The sequence below is a fragment of the Alosa sapidissima genome, chromosome 10, assembly GCF_018492685.1.
Source record: "Alosa sapidissima isolate fAloSap1 chromosome 10, fAloSap1.pri, whole genome shotgun sequence".
In the NCBI taxonomy this organism is placed as follows: domain Eukaryota; kingdom Metazoa; phylum Chordata; class Actinopteri; order Clupeiformes; family Clupeidae; genus Alosa; species Alosa sapidissima.
In genome coordinates, this window is record NC_055966.1 from 600,938 (window position 1) to 615,835 (window position 14,898).

At 43.9% G+C, this 14,898-nt stretch overlaps 1 protein-coding gene across 2 annotated transcripts in view; it reads right to left on the bottom strand.

The window, feature by feature from the left end:
- crppa (CDP-L-ribitol pyrophosphorylase A) overlaps positions 1-14,898 on the bottom strand; it is a 102,528-nt gene that overhangs the window by 63,832 nt on the left and 23,798 nt on the right. For both annotated transcript variants that reach the window (XM_042106979.1, XM_042106978.1), the window contains exon 3: positions 13,442-13,591. In XM_042106979.1, the coding sequence (XP_041962913.1) occupies positions 13,442-13,591 (150 nt within the window). The remainder of the gene's footprint in view (positions 1-13,441; positions 13,592-14,898) is intronic.

A 14,898-nucleotide genomic window follows, 5' to 3' on the forward strand; every position in this document is an offset into this window, starting at 1 on the left:
GTTTGGGTTTCCGAAACACATATTTGAATGGTAGGCTATGGATACATTACTTGGGCTTAGGAAGCAAAAAAAAAAAAAATCTTAAACCCTACAGCAAGTACCCTGCCTTGGTAGGGACGTTTGAATCATGTAAATCTGACATCAAATCAACTGAAACACTTCAAAATAAACGTTCAAATAAATCATCAAAGTATCAATAAAGTATCTATCTTTCTATCACTCAATTAGATTTAGCCTACACACCACAGATGTGATATTAAAAGACAAGTGTAGCCTAGTATTCAAATTACTAAATATGTTTTGCTATTAGTAATTATGCAGATCATAAAATACTATAAATAATTAACAATATAAAGTTTTTATCAATTCCAAAATATGAAATAGAAACCTATGACAACCATCACTTTCTATGTGTGTGTGTGTGTGTGTGTCTATGTGTGTGGAGGGTCAATCAAATTCTATGGGAATGATCTCACAAATCACACAAACTAAATCAAATGTTAAAAAATCACAAAAGTTCTCAAGAAGATTCTCAGCGAGATTCTTCACTTATTATTGGTATTGAAAGAATAATGTTGGTATCGTGACAACAGGAGTTGGGGATGTGTCCCCACCAAAGCTGAGACCAAACCTACGCCCTTGTTGACAGGGGGGAGATCACAAGCAGCTTTCAGCCATAAGGCTACTTTGAGAACATTTCCTAATTCACCCGGCACTGATATTCAAAATGTTGAAAACTATTTCCGGTTCCGGTGCCGACGAGAGAGGCAGCCTGTTGAGGTAGCTCCGTGTCTTTGTGTTTTTCTACCGTCACAAGCCCTCAGTTCCTTTGATGGTTATGGGAAACGTGAACTCACTGGCCAACAAGACTGACGAACTGGCTGCCCTGGTAAGAAATCAGAAGCTGTACAGGGATTGTAGTTTGCTATGCTTTACGGAGACGTGGCTAACAAGCCATATCCCCCTAGCTAACGTTGAGCTGCCTGGCTTCAGTGTAGCTCGTTTGGACAGAGACAATAAACTTTCTGGCAAAAAGAAGGGAGGCGGACTGGTGCTATACATAAACAACAGATGGTGCAATCCCGGACGTTACAGTGAAGGAGACTGTATGCTGTAAGGATGTGGAGTTACTAGCGGTCAGTCTACGACCATATTACATGCCGAGGGAGTTCTCGCACGCCATTGTTGTTGTGTCTACGTTCCGCCTCAAGCCCTCCCGGACACAGCGTGTGACGTCATTCACTCTACAGTCGCTAGGCTCCAAACTCAGCACAGTGATGCCTTTTTTGCGATCTCTGGTGACTTCAACCACATTACACTGGATTCCACCCTCACAAACTTTTACCAGTTTGTTGACTGCCCAACTAGGAAAAACAGGACAATAGATCTCATGTATGCAAACGTGAGGGATGCTTACAGTGCCACCCCCCTTCCCCCACTGGGGAAGTCGGACCATAACCTCATTCATCTTCAGCCAATGTACAAGCCAAAAGTTCAGAGGCTACCAGTTGCCACGCGCACCTTCAGGAAGTGGACACCGGAAGCGGATGAGGCTTTGAGAGACTGCTTTGAGTCCACTGACTGGAGTGTGCTACTGAATGGAGAGAACTTAGAGGAGGTCACACATTGCACTACTGACTATCTGAACTTCTGTATGGACATTGTTGTTCCCACAAGGACTGTACGCTGCTTTCCAAATAACACCAGTAATGTCAAGACCCTTCTCAATAGGAAAAAGATGGCGTTTAAGGAGGGGGACATGGCAGAGCTGAGGCGAGTACTAGTCCAGTGGACAGAAAGGTGAACCCGGAAATGTTGAGTTTTATGATGGAAATATATAGTATGGGTTCCCAGCATGCAGAAACTGCGGGATGCTAATTTGCATATGTTTGCAGTTACAGCTGATAACATCTAAAAAATCAGGAGGAGCACAGGACTTGAATCGAGGGTGGGCAAGTTCCTCTTCTTTCTTCATACTCCCTCCAAACGCGGTTATATCCACAGCCGGTGGATCAGGACGGTCTGCTGCTTTCCAAAGCAGCACCTGTAGATGGGCACGTTTTCCATGGAGGAGCAAGACCTCACTGCCAGAGATGAATTACTGCACGGGCCTACCGAAAAAGCTTAAAAGCTTACAGAGGCCTTCAGACCTTGAGCCCCTGCCCCGGTCGGACAGCTTTAGGCTAGAGTTGGCGGTGGCCCTGGCTGCGGAGCAGAGCAGAGGTGGAGCGGCAAGGAGGTGGTGCCTTGAGGACGGACGGTTGGCACGAGCCAGAGAGAAGGTCTAGGCCTTGACGCGATCATGGCGGTGTGGAGCGGCCGGAACAGCGGAGGACAGCTGTGCAGCGTGGTCCGGCTGCGATGGAACTGGAGTCTGCTGCCCCGACTGGCGAGACGACGGAGTGGAGCATCGGAGGTGCAGTGCCAGTTACGGTGCTCAGCGCCGGGGAGTCTGTGGCAGTGGAGGCTAGGCCCCGCCAGGTGTTGGAGGAACGTTGGGGTGGTGCACACTGCGAAAGTGCGACCTGAGGGCGTTCTCTGAAGGGAGCTGGGGACGAGAGGCGACAGACCAGGTGACTGCTAGCACGCCCCGCATTGGGCCGCTGGTGGTTGTGGTTCCCCAGGGTGAGTAGGGCTCTTGCGGTGTGTGCACCCCACCTGCTGTGTGGCAGTGCCAGAGACTAATTGCTGGACTGAATGTGGGAACGCCCGCGCCGAGGATGGCAATGGCTTGCTGGGGGAGCTGTGCAATGCCAGCGTGCTGGACTGTGCTTGAGATTCCCACGATGTTTTGCGCTGGGGATTCTTGGAGAACTGATTGATCATCTCAATACCAATGTTTCCCAAAAGGCTTGTCCCAAGGAGAACAGTATTACCTTAAACACACATAAGGAAACGGAACAGTCCAATCAGTAGACTAGGATAAGCTAGCCAACTATGCTACTTTGTTTACAATATTTCCAGGCTTCAACCAGACAGCTGAATGTGGTAGAGTTGTAATAGAAATAGTAGGCCTAAGCTATAGGCTAATCTGCATAAAGTGTGCTGTCATAAATATCAGACATTCAGTATTCTCTCTTTTTATATCAGGATATAAAATAATACAGATATATTACATTGTAATCCTCTGGTATTCTAAGGTAGGCTATTGAAATGTCTAGCCCCCCCCCCTCCTCCAAAAAAAGAAAAATCGAGGTTCGTATCAAACCGTGGGTCAAAAATAGTGATACGAATCGAATTGTTAGGTTGGTGTATCGTTACAGCCCTACTGTATATCGCTACAGCCCTATCCTCCAAAAATCTGTCTAAATTGTACCAAAAAACTCAGCTTAATGAGAGTAAAATGTGACTAAGTTTAAATAGTGATTTTGAATCTTGAAAATGTCAGATATGGACTCAGCATCTCCAGTAACCCCTAAAAACATACGAATATTGTCCATTTTGGCCAAGCAGCTCTTATAATATGATCAATATAGACTATTATGCTAATTTATGCTAATTAGCTCAATTACACAAATTGCCCAACATTAGCATCCGCCAGTTTCTGCATGCTGGGAACCCATACTATATATTTCCATCATAAAACGTTGGTGTACTCAACATTTCCGGGTCCACAATGGGGCTCTATGGGCTGTCCACCGGACTATACAGGGGGAACTCAAGAATAAGCTGAAAGAAGCAAAGGAGGACTACAGAAGGAAGATGGAACAGAAGCTGCAAGAAAACAACATGAAGGAGGTGTTGGACTGTATGAAATATATCACTGGCCTTAAGAAGAGCAGCAGCTCTGTGGAGGGAGACCTGGACAGGGCAAACCAGCTGAACCACTTTTACAACAGGTTCGATTGCCCATCCCCCAGCCTACCTCATTACCAGTGCAACACTCCATCATCAAGTCCATCATGTCTGAATGACTACCGCCCAGTAGCTCTGACGTCTACAGTGATGAAGTGTTTTGAGAAGCTTGTGAAAAACATTATCTGCTCATCCCTCCCTGCCTCCTTCGACCCCCTCCAATTTGCTTACAGAGCCAACAGGTCTACAGAGGATGCCATCTCAAACCTCATGCACACCACCTTAACTCACCTGGAGGAGGGGAATGGGAATTATGTGAGGATGCTGTTCATTGACTTTAGTTCAGCATTCAACACGATAGTACCTCTCACCTTGGTCACAAAGATGAAGGCCTTAGGACTGAACACCACCCTGTGTCACTGGATATTTGACTTCCTCACCAACCGTTCACAAGTGGTTAGAGTGGGGGGTCTGACATCTGACTCATTAACCATCAGCACTGGTGCTCCCCAAGGCTGTGTTTTGAGTCCACTGCTGTACAACATCTACACACATGACTGCAAAGCCAACAGTAGTCATACCTCCATCATCAAGTTTGCAGATGACACAGTGATCTTGGGCCTGATTAGTAACAACAATGAACAGTTCTACTTGGATCAGGTTGATGAGGTGGCACAGTGGTGTCAATCTAACAGCTTGACACTGAATATCAATAAAACCAAGGAAATGGTAGTGGATTACAGAAGGCAGCAGCAGAACTACAGTTACACCCCACTAATGATCAGCAGGCAACCTGTAGAGAGAGTCACAAGTTTTAAATACCTTGGTGTCCACATTACTGAAGACTTAACATGGACTGTTAACACTCAATATGTTCTGAATAAGTCCAGACAACGACTCTACTTCCTTCGTCAGCTAAGGAAATTCAAAGTTTCTACATCCATCAAGAAGGCCTTCTACACTTCAGCGGTTGAGAGTGTTCTAACTGGTAGCATCATCACCTGGTATGGGAACTCCACAGTTAGAGATTGTAGTACTCTGCAGAGAGTAGTGCGCTCAGCTGAACGTACTATAAGAACTCAACTCCCTGCTCTACAAGATATCTATTCCAGAAGAGTACTCCTAAGAGCCCAAAAGATTCTGAAGGACTCTTCTCATCCTAACAATGGATTATTCCTAACGCTGAAATCAAGAAGACGCCTATGTAGTCACAAAGCCAGAACTGAGAGACTCAGGAGAAGTTTTTATCCCCAGGCCATCCGAACTCTGAACTCACACTATACTGACTTTGCACACATTCACTCCTCAGCACTCTCAAACATTTCCCAACTCTGAACTCACACTATATTGACTTTGCACTCATTCACTCCTCAGCACTCATGACCCCCCCCCCCCCCCCCCCACACCCACAAACACACCCACACACACCTACAAGACTTTTAGCACTTTTACATCCCTCTCCCTATTAGGCTACAGACCTTTTATTTATTTTCTTATTTCATCACACGTCAAAACACACACACACACACACACACACACATCTGACTTTCTCCAAATTTTGCACACTTTTTATTTATTATTTTTGATTTCTCCTCCATCTACCCATGTCCTTGATTGCCTAGCCTTTCTGCCCCCCCCACCCCAACACACACACTTACATCATCACTGTCATCACTTCACATACATACAGCACACTGCTTGCTACAGTAAGCCTCCTCTACATACTTGCTGCACACTGCCCCCCCACCCCACATACACAGCACATTGTCTTCAGGATCTTCTCCAACACACATCCTCTACATACTTACAGCACACTGCCCCCACCTACCCACACACACACTACACACACACACACACACAGTCACTGCTCCACTCCCCTCCCGCCCACACACACATCTTCACTGTCATCACTCACATACATTACATACAGTACTCTGCTTGCAATATTAAGTCCCTGCCCCCCCCCCCTACATACACAGCACATTATTTCATCAGGAAGCTTCTCCAACACACATCCCCAACATACTTACAGCACACTGCCCCCCCCCCCAATACACAGCACATTGTCTCATGAGGAAGCTTCTCCAACACACATATTGCACACTGCCCTCTCCCCACATACACAGCACACTATCCCATCTCCCCTGACATCCCCCCAACACACACACCAAGACCCCTGGCAGTTGGGTTAGCCCCTTGAGCCGTGGATCTGCCCAAGGTTTCTTCCTTGGTAAGGGAGTTTTTCCTTGCCCCTGTTGCTCTTGGGTGCTCCTTGTTGGTGCCCCCCACCCAATCCCAATCCTCCCCCACCTTTTTTATGCAGCCCTTGCCACTTAATCTACTAAAACCCTCTTCTAAACCCCCCCCCCATTAATGCACAAATAGGCTGACACCAGACATAATTTCACTGCATTTCTTACTTCCAGTAACTATATGCATGTGACAATAAACTTCCTTGTATCCTTGTAACACTCACCCCCACCATCACTGGATATTGCACCCCTCCCCCACATGGCGACCACGAACAACGAGGTGACAACAACCTCAGTCAACAGCCATCAGACACACAGACCCCAGATGCTGCCCCCCTCCCCTCCCCCCCTCCATCATCACTGCTGCTCAGGCTATCGCACCTCTCCCCCACATGGTGACCACGAGTAGTGCGGCAAAACAATGGCTTCAGCCAACGGCCATCAGTCTCTAGCCACACGACAACCCTCTCAGAAGCACCCCTCCTCCTCCTCACCCTCCACTCCCCTCATCCCCCCCATCATTACAGTTGATCAAGTAAGTTATCTTTTAAAAAAACTTCATCCTCGTAAGGCAGCCGGGCCTGACAGACTGTGTCCAAGGCTGCTCAAGGCCTGTGCTGCTGAACTGGGGGAGCCACTGAAGCACATCTTCAACTGGAGTCTACGTCTCGGACAAGTTCCAACACTGTGGAAGACATCATGTCTCACCCCCGTCCCCAAGAAACCACACCCCAGTGAGCTTAATAACTTCAGGCCTGTCGCTCTAACATCACATGTGATGAAAACAATGGGGCGACTGGTCTTAGGTATGCTCAGACCCCAGGTACGCCATACACTAGACCCGTTACAGTTTGCAAGAGGAGGAGTACAGGAGCCTGGTGGAGGACTTTGTGCAGTGGTGCAAACTCAATCACCTTCAACTCAACACTTCAAAGACCAAGGAGATGGTGGTGGATTTCCGCAGGTCTAAGCCCGCTCTGCTACCAGTCTCCATTGATGGGGTCAATGTGGAGGTGGTAAGCACCTACAAGTATCTGGGTCTCCATCTGGACAATAAACTGGACTGGTCAGCCAACACTGATACACTCTACAAGAAACGACAGAGCAGGCTGTACTCAGGCCCGTCGTTAGAAGGCAAGCAAACCAAGCAATTGCTTGTCAATGCAATAAAGTGCAACAACACTGTTACCGGCAATACCGGGATCCCCCTCAAGGGGGCCCCTCTCAGTAGTCGCTGACAGCAGCCAGCCAGCCAGGTTTATGGTCTCTGCTGCTGCCGCGAAAATATAAAACCTCGGCAGTCATAATGAAGCAGAGTTATGCGTCCGGAAGCTAGAAGAGAAAGGAAGAGGATGACAATAAAAAAACAAGATAGTGGTAAGTGATAAATTACACTGGATAAAATAGCTCTACTTGTCTTGTACAAATGGTGTAATGTCGCAGCAGGAAGGCTAGCCTAGCAAAAAATGTTTATGTTAACTACCTGTCTGACGGCCCATGCTGCTTGTAACAAACTAGTTAGCGCAATTTTTTTTTCTCCGAACGGACGGAATATGGTTACATACTGTAATATGTTTATTAACGGGATAAGGAAGACGCAGATCTGTTCCAGAATCACTGTTTATCGTATTTAATGACATAACATTGCTATAGCTTTGTAATAGGTTTTGATGAAAGTGGCATAGCTTCTCCGCTATAGCTATTCGACCGTGATAATCTATTTACCAAATGGGGGTTAGGAAAACCATACGATAAATTCCGTGCGTCAAAGCAGACTGGAACATTCATGTCTAGTAGTACTCATTACTGTCTTTAAAGCACCAGGTGCATCTGTCTAATTCTCAAACAGCAGAATGCTTAAATGCTATGTTAAGCTACAAGTAGGCCTAGGTCAATGTATAACATTAGCTTGGGATGTTTTTACAGTAAGCATTGGTAGTTGTGAAAGCAGCTGCATCCCTTCTAAATATCAAAATATGGAAATGCTAACATATCTTTTCTTTCTCCCTCAAGGTGCTTTGCTTAAATTTCTCAGCCCTCAGGCTCTTCCTAAGGATACCTCCACTGATGAAGATGGCCTGAAAGGTTAATCTTATGTGTGTGTGTGTGTGTGTGCGTGTGTGTACTATGTTGGATTTTTAAATTGCTATACAACCTGCACTCTTTATAGTTTGAACAATGCATCCTTTTTCTGCATAAGATGGCAGTGTTTTATTTTCTCGCTTTGTGAGAACTGAAAAATGTTAATGTGAGTGTGTGTGTGTGTGTTTAAGTATGTTGGATTTAGTTATTGTGCACTTTTTTAAATATTATTGGATTTTATGGTACGCTGGTGTTTTTGGAAATGTTCAAATGTTCAAAATGTTCAAAACTAATGCACAGTATATATATGCAACTGCAGTATTTGCACTGTCAAAATGTTGTATTTATATAAACTGTGGGTGAACTTAAACTGTATGGCTATGCGGTGGTTCCTGTAGGCTTTGCGTGCGGTTTGGGGGGGGGGGGGTTGGGCTCCATGTCCATTTTGCTTGGGGCCCCCAAATTCCTTGAAACGGCCCTGGCTGTACTTCCTGAGGAGGCTGCGGTCCTTCAATGTGTGCAGCAAGCTCCTCAGGATGTTCTACCAGTCTGTTGTGGCCAGCGCCCTCTTCTATGCAGTGGTATGCTGGGGAGGAAGCACGAAGAAGAAGGATGCTGGGCGACTTGACAGGCTGGTAAGGAAGGCTGGCTCTGTAGTGGGAGCTGAACTGGAGTGCATCACTTCAATATCTGACAAAAGGACCCTAAACAAACTGATCAACATCTTGGACAATGAATGTCATCCACTCTACAGCACTATCAAAAAGCAAAAGAGCTTGATCAGCTGGAGACTTCGCTCACTGCCATGCACAACTGAAAGGCTGAGGAAGTCATTTGTTCCTAGGGCCATTGAACTGTTCAATGCCTCACTAAAGGGAAAAGGAGAGATAGACTTCTCTGCTTAGTCTGTCTGCCTCTCCACCCTCTCCATGTTTGAGTACTGGCTGCCCCACTACTGCTTTACTACTGTTTTACTACTATTTTACTAATGCACACAGCCCAATGTTTTCACTACTGTTTTACTGCTACACTGTTTTTCATGCTATATTAGCACACATGATCAATGGCTGTGGTCAGGCTTCCGCTACAATACTGAATGAATGAATGGCTATAACCCTATTACCTCAACCTGTTCTTGCACTGAAATAGTTTTTATTTTTATTTTACCTTGTCTACATTATACTTTACTCTCCTATTTGTCCATATTATTTATGCTGGTCTGTAGACCTTACTCTTGCACTGTTGGACTAATGTTGGACTACTTTTTGCACCTTCACCATGACACTCACTCTCTTGAGCACCTTGCCATGCACACATAACTAAAGGACTATGGTTGGACTACTTTTTGCACCTTCACATGACACTCACTCCCTTTAGCACCTTACCAGTCCCGGCCCTGCCACTACAAGCGTCTTATGCTTGATCACCCTCAAGCACAATGGACTTTCTAAATTTAATTTATATAGTGTATTCAGTATTTAGTTTTGTTAGTTTTCTTATCTTTTACTGTCTTTATTGTACAGTGGAGTTTAGTTATATGTTTATACTTATACTTATGTTTACCATTTCTGCTGTAAGTGCATGTTGTGTGTGATGTCTGTATGCTACTGAGACCCTTGAATTTCCCCTTGGGGATCAATAAAGTATCTATCTATCTATCTATCTATCTATCTATCTATCTATTTCGGCATACAAGCAGTTTAATTAAATGTAATTTTCGTTGTAAACAAATGGGCTACTTGGTGACGCTTGATCATGTAAACTTCCCACAACTTGAATATTTGACAACATATCATGAATGGTACTTCAAGTATGTGTTATTTTAGAGAGATTTCTGCTGGGCTATATGTCTTGGTTCATGCCTGTTAACAACTCATTGCCGTCATGGTGAAGCTTGTATCTCGCATTTATGGAAATACCATGCACTATGCCATTAATATAGCTAGAATAATGCATGTTTCGAATTATATAATGTTTCTATAGTGCAAAATTTCACTCTGTTGTCACGTGGTTAAAGCCACCACACATCCAAATAAATGCCCTTCGTGACCCACAGGCCGTTAGTCTCCATAGGTTAACATGGCAAAACTCGACCCCCTACCTGATAGCCCCAAATATATTTGCATCTTTCTAAAACAGCTTTTCCATGTCTCACCTGCATAAAATATAGTATAAACACAGATATGTGTGCATTGACTTAGAATAAATGGGGTTTACTGCCTGGTCGGGACAAATGAAACAGGTGTTTCAATCGTCCCGCCATAGACATTTGGCATTATAGGCTGTTTTGCATCCATTACAAACAAACATGCAATGTGAACGTCTGGGATTGGGGAGAGCACTAAATTCTCTACTGAATAAGCATGAAGTCAAACCTTCAAATGAAAAACATTCTTTAATAATCAAAAAAGAAACCACTGATGAAGTAAACTTGTGACCATCAAAAATCGGTATCGCCTGTAATTCCGTGATAACAGGACATAACAGGAAGGCATTTGGCTGATCAACGGAGGTTATTATGCTCTATGTTTTGTCCAAATTATGTCAGTTTATCGTCGTTGCACTCGGGAGAAAACGGGAATGTTTCATTCGTCCCGCGTTTCAATCGTCCCGGTTGTACCCATGATGCGACGTTTTTCTTTAGAAATCTTTTTATTGAATCGAAGTTGGAGCCTACTACAGACAGTCAATGAGGTGTTCTGAAGTAGGCTTAGGCTGGGTGTAGGCTACTTTGAAACTTCTGCGGGATAACGGGACCATTTGTTTTTAAAACATAACTTGCATCTTTCCATTCCAACCATTATTAGGCCTAGGCCTATTTTTATCATTTTTTTTGCAAGGTGTTGCTCCTGGCAAGACTTGTTTATAAGACGTTTGGTGATTAATTGATAGCTGGTTTTGGGACACGTTAAACTTTCTTTATAGGGCCTAATGAGCGCATACGGGGACTAAAACGACTTGTTGCCATTTTGTGACATTAAGCTACGTTAAGCTTTTCCACGTTAAGGATTTTATTCATTTATTTATATATTTAGGCTACTTGTGCAAACCCTGGATACCTTTATTGCCACACAACAATATTGGTGGTATTTGTTGTTACATTAGCTTCAGAAAGCACCGCTTCAGAAAGCTGCACTGCTTGTGAAAGAATGGGGTGGGGGAGGGGGGCTTAACGTGAAAAAGCTTAGCGTAGCTTAATGTCCCAAAACAGCAACAAGTCGTTTTACTCCCCGCAGGTCTTGCCTGAATGGTGGGGGGAGGGTAAGATGGGATGACCAGAGCCGTTTTGAAAACACTACACTGTGAAATAATCTACTGTAGATTTTTAAAGTACACATTGAATTTGAATTTAGATTTCTGAGTAAGTGATCTAAAATATTATAGCCCAGACCCCATCTTATACCCAATGCATTGAAGCGCAAAGCATGATGCAAGTGTTTTTCCTTGTTTGAGATCACCTTGCATGATCACAAATTACTATTCCGACAACATTAAAAATGATAACGCCACTGACCAAGGAAAACATGGCCTGAAGTCAAATGCAAAATATTTAAGTTGTTTTGAGGGCAGACTGTTAGGAAAACTAACTGCTTAATGGCAAGACCTTAGAAAACCTGGCAATGTGATTGCAAAGACTGTGCTTGTGTGTTTGGATGAATGTGTTGTGGGTATCTATGGACAAATATGGGCTGTACTGTGTTCTGTGTATAATGGACTGTAGAGAGCGGAGGTCTAGACTGGAGGTGCAATGCGGAAGGCTGAATGAGGACAGACGGCTGGGTGGCCAACGCCGGGATGCTATTCAATGCAAGCTAAGTATATATTTTAAGTAAGTATTTGTGTTTTAATATTGTGTATCTGTACCTATAAGAGCCACTCTGCATAGCAGACTGTGTCCTGATTACCGCTGTGTTGCAGTGAAGTAGACATCCTGCTGGGGGAAGCGGACAACTGACACGGTGTGCACAACAACTGGGAGAAGTGTGTGATCAACAGTGTGTGGTCCACATCCTCCACTCAACGGCATGTGTTATTATGTCAACATTCTCCACTCTCTATTCCGACATAAAGGGAAGTCCTTCCTCTTATCAATCTACTATTTAGCTCCATTATAGCCTGAACTCACTGCTCGGTGGAGGCATAGACTAAGCTGCTGTTTGTCTTGGGGAAATAAATGTTCTTAGGATTTTTAATCAGTTATCGAGGTAAGTGTTTTTTTAAGGCAATGTTTCTGATTGTAACCCCTTGTCAGTGTAACTTTGATTTTTCACCACCTACGAATTAAATTAGGCAAGTAGAAATGTGTGTATACTCTGCTTGTCACACACACACATGTTTAGCAAAGCAAGCTTTGGTGGAATCCTGCTGTTGCATAGATGGTTGCGGGTGCAAGCAGATTCTTTCTGCAGAGATGCGCTCATCTCCAAAATATCATTGTGCTATGGGATTTTGTGCTCCTTCTTTTTTAAAGGGAATGGCAGATGTCTAGCCTAAAAATCTAGAAACACCCTAGTGGCAGCAAATGTAATTTGCAGCCAGGGTAGTCTAGCAACTCTCCATTGGCTTGCGAGCTGGACAAATTAAACTTCTATCAGGCCAATCACATTGCGTATAGAGTCGGTGACGGTTCCGCATGAATTTCCTGCTACTTGAAAACAAAGATGATGGATGCTGCTGCTGGCGAACAGCGGCCTTTGAATCGCGACTCGAGTTAAGCTTTTTTCAAATTGCCAAAAGTTTGATCAACTAGCGCCGCTGGTTGGAAAATGCATGGGACTCATGAGTTGTAGCGCTATCCTATTGCGTGCAGAGAAAATTTGAAAGAGAACTGTTTATCCAGCCCCTCGAATTGAGCAGTGGCTATGGAAAGTTCCCAGACCCTACATCTTCATGTGGGTCTGGCTCGTCAGGCTAGCAGATGTCACTTTCATTGGTTTAATGGATATTATGCCCAAAACACACCTATTAAGAAACATAAGAGCAACCCTTTGGAACCATGTGTCTGAAACCAAACGTTTCTGACCATGCCTTTTAGATCGTCAAAGTAAGGGCCTGTGTACATCGGTTTTAAGCAGACACATCCTGAAAAAAAAAATTGGTGTACTATAGGAAGGTCTAGGGATATGATATGGGATGTGATATGGGCAGTGGTATTTTGTGATTCAAAAGTGGCATTCAAATGTCCTCAAACTTGGGGACAACATGTTAATGCAACTGCCATTTAGAACCAATACTCACTTTTCGGACATGACCAAACATGCACTAGCTCATTTCAACCTGTGAAAAAGGGATGAAGATTGTAGATTACTTACATGCTGATAAGCCTGGTAGATTATATCATAAATAAATCCTTGTGGCATTTCACTGGCTCTGTATCTGGCCCTCTCCAGGGAGTGGTCAAGGTATCCCCCAGTAGTTGCTGCAACCACTGTGGAGACAAGTGGTCGGACAGCTCCTGAGGCCTAATTGAAATGCATATCCCCATCAGTAAAAATCCAACAAGAAGTCATGCATCATTAACATTTACTATGGCCAGACAACCTTTATGCCACACAAATCAAAAGAAATAAAAATGGCTAAAGGGTGTATAATGACAAAGTGATAGAAAATAATGAAATTATCCAGTGCAAATGTTTGCATTCCCCTTCATGAAATATTTTGTAAAATTGTGTATGTTTTCTCTTTGCCTTTACCACCAGATGCCCTGACTAATCAAATGGTTCAGGCTTAAGTATCCTTCCAGGTTGCTGAGATGACGTTGGTCATGCCAGTTTACAGTACCCTCCAGAATTATTGGCACCTCTGCTAAAGTTGACTTAAAAACTAGTTGATCTATTGTACTCTCACAATGAAAACAATGAGGAAAAAAGCAACCCTGATGGGAAGTACATTTATTTTGAGAAAAAGGACAATCTCATAAAGAAATAAATATTTTTTACAAAAACACGTCGCTCACAATTATTGGCATCCCTGCTTGTAATACCTTTTTAAGCCTCCCTTTGCCAATAAAACAGCTTGTAATATTCTCCTATGTCGCCTCATAAAGTTGGAGAATACAAAGCAAGGGATTTAAGACCATTCGTCTTTACAAAATCTCCCCAGATCGTCCAGATTCAAAGGTTCACACTTGTGCATTCTCCTCTTTAATTCACCCCCACTGTTTATCTTTGGAGTTTTGAACAGGGGGCTGAGATGGCAATGGTCGCAGCTTGATTTTGTGTTCAGTAAACCATTTTTGCTTTGATCTGGATGTTTGTTTTATTTAATTGACCTGATGAATGATCCAATCATGACCAGTGTTGGGCAAGATACTGAAAACGCAGTGATTGCTTATTTAAAATATATATTAGCCTAGATGCATTCTTTCATTGTAGAGAGAGCATGCATTCTCTCCCTGTACTGCTCTCCCTCAAACCGCTACAGCCCGCACCGCTTGTGCAAGGACTTTTCATGCAGACTACAACTGCCGCGGTGTAGCCTAGACAATTTTGTTCAAAATTGTATAGCCTACTTATCACAACATTGTCAATCGCGTTGTCAATCGCAAACGTTAATTTATTCAAACGTCTCCCTACCGAACTACGTGGCTTAATTGGCAAAGGACATAGTAGAGAAAGCACCAGTTTGATAAATGAACCAGTAGTGGAAATATAACTTTTAAGAAACAATCTGAGGCCTAGAGTAGACTACTGCAAAAAACATTGGGTAGGCTACTAGTGACGAGAATCAGCCAACCACTCAAACCGAACTAAATGGCCAGTTGAATGTT